General features: G+C 43.5%; 1 protein-coding gene across 3 annotated transcripts in view; it reads left to right on the top strand.

Annotated features, from left to right (window-relative positions):
• The window catches only part of LOC147107691 (E3 ubiquitin-protein ligase DZIP3-like), a 184,962-nt gene that overhangs the window by 123,890 nt on the left and 48,948 nt on the right, over positions 1 to 12,124 (top strand). For all 3 annotated transcript variants that reach the window (XM_086006917.1, XM_086006916.1, XM_086006915.1), the window contains exons 16-17: positions 3,698 to 3,837; positions 11,371 to 11,439. In XM_086006917.1, the coding sequence (XP_085863043.1) occupies positions 3,698 to 3,837; positions 11,371 to 11,439 (209 nt within the window). The remainder of the gene's footprint in view (positions 1 to 3,697; positions 3,838 to 11,370; positions 11,440 to 12,124) is intronic.

The following is a 12,124-nucleotide window of genomic DNA, read 5'->3' as shown; positions in this document are numbered from 1 at the left end:
TAAAAAATTATCAAAAATAGGCAGCGGGGAGTTACAGCACTGCTTTAGTTTAGAGGACTAAGACGCTTGCCTTGTGATTTACCTGTGTATGGAAGGATACAAAGATATTTCTGATACACTGATTACCATAGTTTAAGTCAAAAGCAGGGGGTAGGAATTCCTGTCCTTGCCAATATTAGTAATCAATGAGGTAAAAACAGAAAATGCTGGAAATACTCAGCAGGTCAGGTAGCATCTGTGGAGAGAGAAACAGAGTTAACGTTTCAGGTCAATGACCCTTGAAGGGGTTTTTACTTCAGATTTCCAGCATCTGCAGTATTTTGCTTTTGTATTAGTAATCAATGATTATGTTGGAATATGAAGAATTACTTGAGTTAAGTATTAACCCAAGTTTAGGTACATTTAGTGGTTTAAAGAATTTCTCCAGTGTGAAATGAGGTCTTCAGATCTCTAAAATCAAAGTGCAACAAAGGGCACTTGTTAAGGTTTTGTCAGTGGCCAGCTCGGAGAGACAATTCCCTGGTGGGTAAAGAAATATCCTCAGGAGTTAGCTCCAGCTCAGACCTACAGATAACGATGAAACTGAAAGGATGCTGAAACTGAAGCTGTTACTAAGTCTCACTGCAGCAGCCTGGCTGTGGTCATTCATGATTTTCAATTGAAAACTACCTATTGGTTTCTGGGTGATTTGCTCCCTCACTTGTATATTTTCCTCAAAATGAAATCCACATAAGCAGAAGTGTCCCAAGTGTTTTTTGGCAGTGGAATTTTTGATGAACTGGTTTATGGAGGATGGGTGGCTGCAAAGAGAACGTTGCCGTAATCGAGTCTACAGGGGACAAAGACATAATTGAGGATTTCAGCGTCGGATGGGCTGAAGTAGGGGTGGAGGCAGGCGGTGTTACAAAGGTGTAAGTAGGCAGTCTTTGTATTGGAGAGGGTATAGGGTTGGAAACTCACCTCGGGGTTGAAGAGGAAGCTGAGGTTGTGAACAGTCTGGTTCAGCCTAAGACATTGGCGGAGGAGAGGGAGTGGTGAGAGTGAAGAGCTTGTGGTGGGAGCTGAAGACGATGGTTTCAGTTTAGCCAATGTTTAGTTTTAAGTTTTGACATATGCAAAATAAAAGAAATTAACATGGTTTAGTAGGCACTGATTCTAGTATTTTAACTTGGCTCTGCTAATGTTCCTTTACTCATTATTCATTACTATGGGAAACTATGTGATCACACTGCCAGGGAAAGCTGTTTAGAGGAAAAGTTGTGGATAGATGACTGAGAGATTTTCAGTTATTTCGTGTCCTGACTGCATTAAATATCCATGTTACAGTGTACATGATCAAGTGATTGGTGGAATGTGAGTTTTAAAGTGAGAATGTGCAGATTTTGTAATGGGGCAGATAACATGCATATAGGGTCAATTTTAACTCGAAGTGATCTTAACCTGCAAGTAGTTGAGGCACTCGTCTAAAGCAGGCGGGGGCCTGCTGAATTTATCTAAATTGGGGTCCTGTTACATCAGTAGGACCTCGTTTGAATTTTAACCCGAGCCTAAGCAGGGAAGACACCGCTCTGCAACCCCTTCCCGAAAATTCCACGTGGTAAGTGGGCCAGCAACATTTAAGTAAGGCCCATCAGTCAGAATCGCTGAAGACCTCCTGTTGCTGGCAGGCGGGATGTTAACTTGCCAAAGCAGTAGCGTCGTGGTTTTGTTACTGGACTAATAATCCAGAGTGCACGAATTCAAATCCCACCATGGCAGGTTGAGAATTTGAATTCAGTTTTGTTTTTAAATCTGGCATCAGTATCTCAAAACAATCGAATTGTTGTAAAAACCCAACTGGTTCACTAATGTCCTTTAGGGAAGGAAACCTGCCGTCCTTACTCAGACTTGCTTTGTTAATGTTAATGAGCCTTAGCCTCAATCTGCACTGAAGCTATTTGTATTTCTGATGCCACTGATCCTTGTGGTTTCTATAAAAGAAAGAAGTAAAAGATTGCATTTATATAGTGCCTTTCAAGACCCAAGAACGTTCCAAAACGCTCTACAGCTAAGAAAGTACTTTTGAAGTGCAGTCATCGTTGTAATGTAGGGAAACGTGGCACTACGAGTTCCCACAAACAGATATGTGAAAAATGAGCAGATAATCTGCTTTGGCACTGCTGGTTGAAGGAGGAATATTGGCTAGGACACCGGGGAGAACTTCCCTGCTCTTCTTCGAATAGTGCCATGGGATCTTTTACGTCCACGTGAGAGGGCAGACTGGGGCCTCAGTTTAATGTCTCATCTGAAAGAAAGTTTTCAGTTTAATATTGTGCAGAATTGTGGCTATTTTATGGTGTGTGCCTGTGCCTACTAAGGAACTATGTTGAGACACCTCACACCCATTTCATGTAGTATCCTTAGAATCAGCAGAAAGAGAGTGGAGATTTGCGTCCTGTCGATCTGGGCTGGAATCAGATCCATGTCGCAGAGATGAAAGAGTAGTGTGCTAACAGTGGGCCATTGACCTTCACAATTCAAATTTTAAAATCCCTAATATAGAAATGTGGTTTTAATAGAAGAAACACACTTTAAGAAGCATTTACAAATTTGAATGATGGGTTCAAGCAGCAAGAATTTCATGCTGTGATAAATGTAATGGACCAGTGAAAGGGCTTAATATCAAAACAGATTTGCTGGAATTGTTAATGAAAATACATCTGCCATTCCATGTAGCTAAATTATCAAAGACTGGAAAGTGATGTTCAGTATCAATATTTAATGTTGTTTTTCTGTCTATCCGTCCATTAAACCCATTAACCTAGCCAACAATTTATTTCAAATGGGTACCATTTAGAATGTACGGATTCGGTGGCATGGACAATTATCTTAATCTTATATGCATGCAGAGCAGTGTTTTAAAGATAATTTTCAGCTTTTTTCTATAATTGGATAATGAAGACATTTTAATAACTTGCATTGAAAATTCTGTGCAGTTCTTTTTTTAAATTATTTTGATGACGAGCGTAATTTTGTGCATTGCTTTGCACAAAATATTAACATAGCAGAAACTAATAGCAATTATTGCTAAATATTAAAAGTTGAAAAGACTAATCTATTCGATTGGTCAGATAATTGCAGTGCTATAAGGCTAAATTTTATATCCTTTGTATTTGATCGTCCCCTTAGCCTACACATATCCTGTAACTAAGAGGCAGCAGTTATTATGCTCCCAGATCCCTGCCACGCCTCCATGAGCTAGTCACTTTGAAGAGCAATTTAAGGATGAATACTTCTTTTTTTCTCCCCCCTTCTGTGGGAAGCAAACCTGGCTTGCATTCAGGATCTCCACGTTCAGCCTGACAGAGATCAGACTTGTTCCTCCTACCACTGTAGTGCTGCTTGTTGGTCCTACAGTGCATTTCACCTACTCCGTGTATGCTTTATAGTGCTAATTTCAGAAATTCTTGGGCAATGTTCCCTCTTAATTTTTTTTCCTGCACGGTCCCTTTAAATTTGCCGCACGTGCGCAGTATTTCTTCCAACGGCAGCAGCTGGCGAGCTGTCTGTGCGGGACCTCACGATTGGTGCGCTGCCGAACATTACTCTTGGATAGTCAGATTATTTTGTTTCTGCAAGTCTGCTCACATTTCAGTTACAAATTGTTTTTAATGTGTTCATTTAAAAGGCAAACTGCATTTTTTTCTCCATCCCTCAGGGCCTCCAGCAAGAAATTGGTAGCATCCACCATCAACTCCAGGAGGAATCTTGCAAGCTGATCCAGGAGCAGAAAAATCATCAAATGCAGTTAATGAAAGTCAAAGAACAAATTAAAGTCAAAAAATCTCAATTTGAAAGGTACCCTAGCATTTAAAATACAGTGCAATTGTGCATCGGTTGTAGATTTTATAAAAACTTACAATTTGGGCTGTGTCTCAACTTTCTCTTCCTCTCTGTCCATGTTCACAGCACAGTGCAGTTTAAGTGAATGGGAGTAGCATGCCACAGAATTAACAATTACCCTTTTACGCCAGCTTGCAACACAAACCTTGTCCACATCGAAAGGTGGAAAATGCCATGCTGTCAGATCATGTAGTTCAAGCTAAAATGAGTAATTGAATTTATTTACAAGATTCATAATTACACCGTAGCAAAAAGACTACAGCAGATAATCAGCAAAGCAATGCTTGACTTACGGAATATTTTATTCTGTCTCAAAAATATAAAATTATATCAAATTTTAGAGCCATTTTCAGAATCATTTACTGAGACTTGGATAAAAGCTATGTGGCTTCTTTGCTCCACAGAATTGTGCCTCACCATCAGGATGGGGAAACTAGAGGTTGCAACAAGTGAAACTGCAGGATAGGGAAAACTAGCAGCAATTATACTTCTTCCAGGCAGGTTATTGACACACCATATTAAAGACGTCCTACCACACTAATCATATGAGCATGTTATTAATCAATGTTACTTTTCAAGCAGATACAGTGTGATCCACAGACTTATAACATTTGATGGGTTGTGATTGCTTTTAACACCTGACTTACACATCAAATAGTTTGGTACTGATGTATTATAGATTTGCCTGGTATGCCCACTTTGCCCTGCCACAGTTATACACTGGGGTCTACATTGAAGCTGAATTGTGTATTTTTTGATCTTGTTACTGGCTGCAGAAAGTGCGTGCAATGCATAACGTGTCCAACTTGGGGATAACCAACCAAACTTCAGAGGAAGTACTTATGTTCCTGCCCATATGAAATTGTTCATATTAGAATGAACAGGGTTGATTGATTAAATGGCCTGTCCTTATTCCACACGTTGTTACTTAATTAAAAGTGGATTTTCATTTGCCATTGCACGCCTTACAAAGAGCAAATCCCTGCACACTGGGTAAACTTAACTGTGTTTTGTGTCACCCCTCCCCATCCCAGCTCCAAAATGTGACATTCTTTAGAGTCAAAAAGAGAGGAAATTTGAACTTTGATTCAGGGAGTTGTCACAGATTTCAGAGTGAAATTTGTCCATCCTTCAACAATTCATGGCCCTTCCCCCCCTTCACTACTCCCAAGTAACAAGTACCCCACCCCCATCAGATCTTCAATACATTCCATCCCAACTATTCACTACGCCCACAACTCCTCACTTAATCAACTCCTTAACTAGTCTCGGATCTCTCTCAAATACTTACAAGCCCAATAACCTCTCCCACAAACCATATTATGTCACTTGCTGTAAGAAATGCTGCAACAGATCTGCTTTCATATAAAAAAGCTCATTTGCCAACTTCAAAAGTAATTAATTGGTTGTGAAGTGCTTTGTGACATCCTGAGGTCATAAAAAGCACTATATAAATGCAACTTCTTTCTTTATATCTTCTGACTGCCCATAAATAACACCACCGTAGATCAACTTTTAAATACATTAGCCAATCCTCCGTAGCATTACATATGGGGCATCAAAACTAAGTCTGGTCTTCAAATGAAGCAAGGTTAGAGAGTAGGGATAATTGGACTGTGATGCGCAGATACAATTCAGTCCCCATTTTAAAGTCATACATTCTGTCCCTAATTTTATATAATATACTTTGGCCTAGAAATTGAGTGCCCTTAGCGCCGATTTTGCGGCGCTAGAGGGCCTAGCGCTGCATTTGGCGCCGGCGCCGAAATTGCCTGGGGCCCTTACGCCGCGGTAGACCGGTAGCGCTGCGCCGGCACCGATGACGTCATCGGTGTGCGCAGCGTCCCGGTTGCCATGCCGACGGGCCCCAGCGCCGAAATTCAGTTGCGGCCGCCTCGCCCGTGACAGCCGCAACTAAGACTCTGGCAACAGAGTCTTACGAGTCTTTGCGCCGGCGCATTAAAGGCCCCGCGGCGGCCGGCCGCTTTCCCGCCGGCCGCCTGGCCGCAGCTCCCTCCCCGGACTTCCCCCCGCCCCCCCCCCGGAACAGAAGCAAGCCCGGCACTTGTCCGAGGTGCCGGGCTCATTTTTTAAAAGATTTTTGCGGGCCGCGATCGGGTGCAGGCAGCTCCTCCTTAAGGGAAGGAGGAGGCCTGCACTTCCCGAGCCTGCCGCACCGCATCGGGTGCCGCAGCGCCGGAATTGCGGCGTGAAACGGCAGTTAGCGCCGATGTACCGCCGCAAAGACCCTTCAGTAGCGCCGGCAGCCGTTTGGGCGCGGCACTGCTGAATTTTTGGCGCGCGCAGGGGGACTTAGCGCCGGCACTAACTTCCGGCGCTAAAGCCCTGGCTAAGCCAAAACTCAATTTCTAGGCCTTTGACTTTATATTGGGCCAGACTTTGCACTGCGCCGTTCGTTAGACTTGCATTTGCCCATAAACTTTCCATAGGCATTTTCTGTCAGCCAACCATCCAAAAAAGCACAGGGCACCCGGGGCCTGTGTGAACAGGGAAAACAACTGTGCATCTCCTTAACCAATCAGATTGAAGAATCATTAATGAATAGCGCAGTCTGAACCAGGAAATGTCAGTTCAAATATTTAATTTAGTGTCAAATCAGGTACAGAAAGTGAAATGAAGAGAGAGAAAGAAAGACTAGATTAAGAGAGAGAGAAAAGAGACAGAAAGAAAAAGGTTAAAAAAATAGTTTAAAAAATGTTTTTTAAATCTCCAACAGTAATTAAAAGGTTAAGGAATGAGACTCCACACTTAATTTTCAGTTCCAGAGAGTTTGTTTGGCAGTAACTAAGACTTACCCCACCGTTAAATGTTTACTTAGATTGGAATGGACAAGCTCTAACCTTTTTTGGCAAATTTAGTCTGTATCTATGAGGTAAATACAGTAACTTCAAGCCATTCAAAATGGGGAACCAGACAGTGAGATGCCGTTTTCAGGAAGCTTTTAAAGGAGCAGGGCATCTCGACAGCAAATTCTGGATTTCTGCGTTTAACTGCGCAGGTGCGGTCGCCGGAAGTTGCTGTTCAATTTGCACATAAATAACGGTGAGCGTTGTTAGCTAACGGTCGTTAGCCTCACCGTTATTTTTACAGCAAAATTACCCATTATTATTGACACTTTACATAGGCACACCCAGCCCAGTCGACCCTGCAAAGTCCTCCTCACTAACATCTGGGGACTTGTGCCAAAATTGGGAGAGCTGTCCCACAGACTAGGTAAGCAACAGCCTGACATAGTCATACTCACAGAATCATACCTTTCAGCCAACGTTCTCCATCACCATCCCTGGGTATGTCCTGAGGTACTCCTCCATGTTCAACACCACTTGGAAGAAGCATTGAGGGTAGCAAGGGCACAGAATGTACTCTGGGTGGGGGACTTCAACGACCATTACCAAGAGTGGCTCGGTAGCACCACTACTGACCAAGCTGGCCAACTCCTGAAGGACATAGCTGCCAGACTGGGAATGTGGCAGATGGTGAGAGAACCAACGCGAGGGAAAACCCACTTGACCTCGTTCTCACCAATCTACCTGTCGCAGATGCTTCTGTCCATGACAGTAATGGTAGGAGTGACCAGCCTTGTAGAGACAAAATCCTGTTCTCACACTGAGGACACTCTGCATCGTGTTGCGTGGCACTACCACCATACTAAATGGGATAGATTCAGAACAGATCGAACAGCTCAAAACTGGGCATCCAAGAGATGCTGTTAGCCATCAGTAGCAGCAGAATTGTATTCCACCACAATCTGAAACCTCATGGCCCGGCATGTGCCCCACTCTACCATTACCTTCAAGCCAGGGGACCAACCCTGGTTCATGCCAGGAGCAGCACCAGCCGTATCTAAAAATGAAGTGCCAACCTGGTAAAGCTACAAACAGAGGACTACATACATGCTAAACAGCATGCAATTGACAGAGCTAAGTGATCTCACAACCAACGGATCAGATCAAAGCTCTGCAGTCCTACCACATCCAGTCGTGAATGGTGGTGGACAATTAAACAACTAATGGGAGGAGGAAGCTCCAAAAACATTCCCATCGTCAATGATGGCGGAGCCCAGCATGTGAGTGCAAAAGACAAGGCTGAAGCGTTTGCAACCATCTTCAGCCAGAAGTGCCGAGTGGATGATCCATCGCAGCCTCCTCCCATGGTCCACACCATCATAGAAGCCAGTCTCTAGCCAATTCAGTTCACTCCACGTGATATCAAGAAACGGCTGAGCGCACTGGATGCAGCAAAGGCTATGGGCCCCGACTGTCCTGCTGAAGACTTGTGCTCCAGAACTAGCCGTGCCTCTAGCCAAGCTGTTCTAGTACAGCTACGACACTGGCATCTACCTGACGATATGGAAAATTGCCCAGGTATGGCCTGTCCACAAAAAGCAGGATAAATCCAATCCGGCCAATTACCACCTCATCAGTCTACTCTCAACCATCAGCAAAGTGATGGAAGCTGTCATCATCAGTGTTATTAAGCGGCACTTACCAATAACCTGCTTACCGATGCTCAGTTTGGGTTCCGCCAGGACCACTCGGCTCCAGACCTCATTACAGCCTTGGTCCAAACACGGACAAAGGAGCTGAATTCCAGAGGTGAGGTGAGAGTGACCACCCTGGACATCAAGGCAGCATTTGACTGAGCGTGGCAATCGAGGGGGAAACTCTCCGCTGGTTAGAGTCATAACCTAGCACAAAGGAGGATGGTTGTGATTCTTGGATGCCAATCATCTCAGCCCCAGGACATCGCTGCAGTAGTTCCTCAGGGCAGTGTCCTGGGCCCAACCATCTTAAGCTGCTTCACCAATGACCTCCCCTCCATCATAGGGTCAGAAGTGGGATGTTTGCTGATGATTGCAGTGTTCAGTTCCATTCGCAGCTCCTCAGATAATGCAGCAGTCCGTGCTCGAATGCAGCAAGACCTTGACAAAATTCAGGCTTGGGCTGAAAAGTGGCAAGTAACATTCGTGCCACACAAGTGCCAGCCAATGACTAGCTCCAACAAGAGAGCCTAACCACCGTCCCTTGACATTCAAAGGCATTACCATTGCCGAATCTCCCACCATCAACATCCTGGAGGTCACAATTGACCAGAAACTTAACTAGACCAGCTACATAAACACTGTGGCTACAACAGGTCAGAGGTTGGGTATTCTGCGAAGGGTGACTCACCTCCTTACTCCACAAAGCCTTTCCACCATCTACAAGGCACAAGTCAGGAGTGTGATGGAATACTCTCCACTTGCCTGGATGAGTGCAGCTCCAACAACACTCAAGAAGCTCAACACCATACAGGACAAAGCAGCCTGTTTGATTGGCATTCCATCTGCCACCTTAAACATTCATTCCCTCCACCACTGGCGCACCTGGCTGGAGTGTGTACGATCTACAAGATACACATCATCCTGACATGGAAGTATATCATCATTCCTTCATCATCGCTGGGTCAAAATCCTGGTACTCCCTCCCTAACAGCACTATGGGAGTACCTTCACCTCGCAGACTGCAGCAGTTCAAGAAGGTGGCTCACCACCACCTTCTTGAGGGCAATTAGGGATGGACAATAAATGCTGGCCTTGCCAGCGATGCCCACATCCCATTTGTTTAGTAAAGTGGTGTAAGGAGGATGGTAAAGTGACATTGTGTTCAATTGTCGATCAAGTTAAGTAGAAATGCAGAGGAGCCTTTATATTGGAATAAAAATCAGAATGTCATGTGGGGGGCGGGGGGCAGGAGTTTGACAATTTTGCCACAGAAAGGATTTGGGAATGAGCCTTGTGTTTAAGCCTTGTGTTTTAAAATTATGTGAATTCACACAGATTTAAAACCCTCTTTGTAGTAGCTGAGACAAAGAGGGGATTAATAATAAGCCAACTATCCTTACTGTTGTCCACAATAACCAGGGGAAATAACTAATTCATTATCTTGATTCAGAGAAGAAGGGGATTGTCTGCCTCGAACATACTCTTAGAAAAGAGTTTGGTTGACAAGCCTATTGGTGAAACCCTGAACAGAAAAGAGGCTTGAGGGAGGAATAGCTGTCCTGCTTCCGCGAAACACAGGGAGGGAAAGCATAACGGGATACATATAAAGGCATCTGCAGTATTTTGCTATCGTACATATAAAGGCAGTTCAGTTAGATCTTGGAAGAGAGTCTAGCCTAGCGAGAGCTCAATCCAACAATTCATGGTTCCAGCCAAATACTCTGTTTTGGACTAACAACAGAAAATGCTGGAAAAACTCAGCAAGTCAGGCAACATCCGTGGAGAGAAATTTGAGTTGACGTTTCGGGTTTGACCCTTCTTCAAAACTTGACCTCGTTCTGAAGTTTTGAAGAAGGGTCAAACCCGAAACGTCAACTCAAATTTCTCTCCACGGATGTTGCCTGACTTGCTGAGTTTTTCCAGCATTTTCTGTTGTTATTTCGGATTTCCAACATCTGCAGTATTTTGCTATCGTACTCTGTTTTGGACAATTGTTATTAGAATGTTTACAGTTTCTAACTATTAACATAGCCCAGGTAACAATTGGAGGCCGAAGCTGTTTCAACTGGCGAAATAATACAGGTGATAGAGGTCGTTTCAAAATTCAACTTTTTTTTGAAAAATGAACTTAAATTATGATGATGAAAATCACTCCATCTTTCTCTCAGCTTAATGCACCTTTTGGAATTTATAGAACACAAAACAAAAGCTACAACAGGTGTGTACTCAGTTGTCTGTCTTTTTCTCACACATACCCTCTCTTTAAAAATGCACAGCCTCCCTGTTTAAAAAAAAAAACTTACATGAACTTTAGTGGAATAAAGTTTTTGAAATTTGACTCTGTGCTTTTTTAAAATAACTGAGCATAAATTGCTAAAAGCTAAAGAAAAATATACCAGTGGTTCAATGGCAGAATGGTGCAACCTGGGAAGCTGAGTACATGGCACAGTGGGATTCGTTTTGATTGTTCTAGCAAATTTAACTAGAAAGGCAGAATAGCCTCCTTCTGTGACTTAAACTTCGATGATTCTAAGTGTTTTGGAATTTAATTTTTAGTTGAAGGCAAAATTCAAGATGATGACTTAAACCAACATTACAACATTTTTGGAGCAATTGATTTGGGATTTGTAGCTTTAAAGCATTTGAACAATGTGATTATGATTTGATTTTCCATTGCTTTCTCACTAATCACTGGTGCTTACTGACTGAATTGAATTACTTTTGAGGCATTCACGTTTAGTTAGTCGGATATGTGATTGATATTTTAATAAATAATTCTTTATTTCAGCCAGTCACTAATTTTTGCCCTATAAATGTATGATGTAAGTATGACACTTTGAAGTGTGATGTCTTTGAAAGGCGTAATACGTCAGATGTACCCTAGGCACAAGACTGTTAAATATATTAAGATGGATATGTAGATACTTTGCAATTCTCAAGGGGTCTTCATGGGGACTTAAATACTTTCTTTTTCTTTTTTTAAGATATGTAAAATCAATTAGTGACAAGAATGAGGAAATTGTGAAGCTAAAAAAGGAATTGCAAAATGAACAGTAAGTACTGTAGTTTATAACTTTTTTTATTCGTTTATGGGATCAGCGCATCGCTGGCAATGCCAGCATTTATTGCCCATTCCTAGTTGCCCTTGAGAAGGTGGTGGTGAGCCGCCGCCTTGAACCGCTGCAGTCCGTGTGGTGATGGTACTCCTACAGTGCTGTTAGGTAGGGAGTTCCAGGATTTTGACCCAGCGAAGATGAAGGATTGGCGATATACTTCTAAGTCAGGATGGTGTGTGACTTGGAGGGGAACTTGGAGGTGGTGGTGTTCCCACGCGCCTGCTGCCCTTGTCCTTCTAGGTGGAAGAGGTCGCGGGTTTGGGAGGTGCTGCCGAAGAAGCCTTGGCGAGTTACTGCAGTGCATCTTGTAGATAGTACACACTGCAGCCACGGTACGCCGGTGGAGGAGGGAGTGAATGTTTCAGGTGTTGGTTTGGGTGCCAATCAAGTGGGCTGCTTTGTCCTGGATGGTGTCGAGCTTCTTGAGTGTTGTTGGAGCTACACTCATCCAGGCAAGTGGAGAGTATTCCATCACACTCCTTACTTGTGCCTTGTAGATGGTGGATAGGCTTTGGGGAGTCAGGAGGTGAGACACTCGCCGCAGAATACCTAGCCTCTGACCTGCTCTTGTTGCCACAGTATTTATGTGGCTGGTCCAGTTAAGTTTCTGGTTAATGGTGAA

Source organism: Somniosus microcephalus, chromosome 14, assembly GCF_052327205.1.
Source record: "Somniosus microcephalus isolate GS21.2 chromosome 14, FLI_Smic_1.0, whole genome shotgun sequence".
NCBI classification, from domain to species: domain Eukaryota; kingdom Metazoa; phylum Chordata; class Chondrichthyes; order Squaliformes; family Somniosidae; genus Somniosus; species Somniosus microcephalus.
The sequence above is the reverse complement of the archived record's forward strand: the minus strand, read 5'-3'. Positions and strand labels throughout refer to the sequence as shown.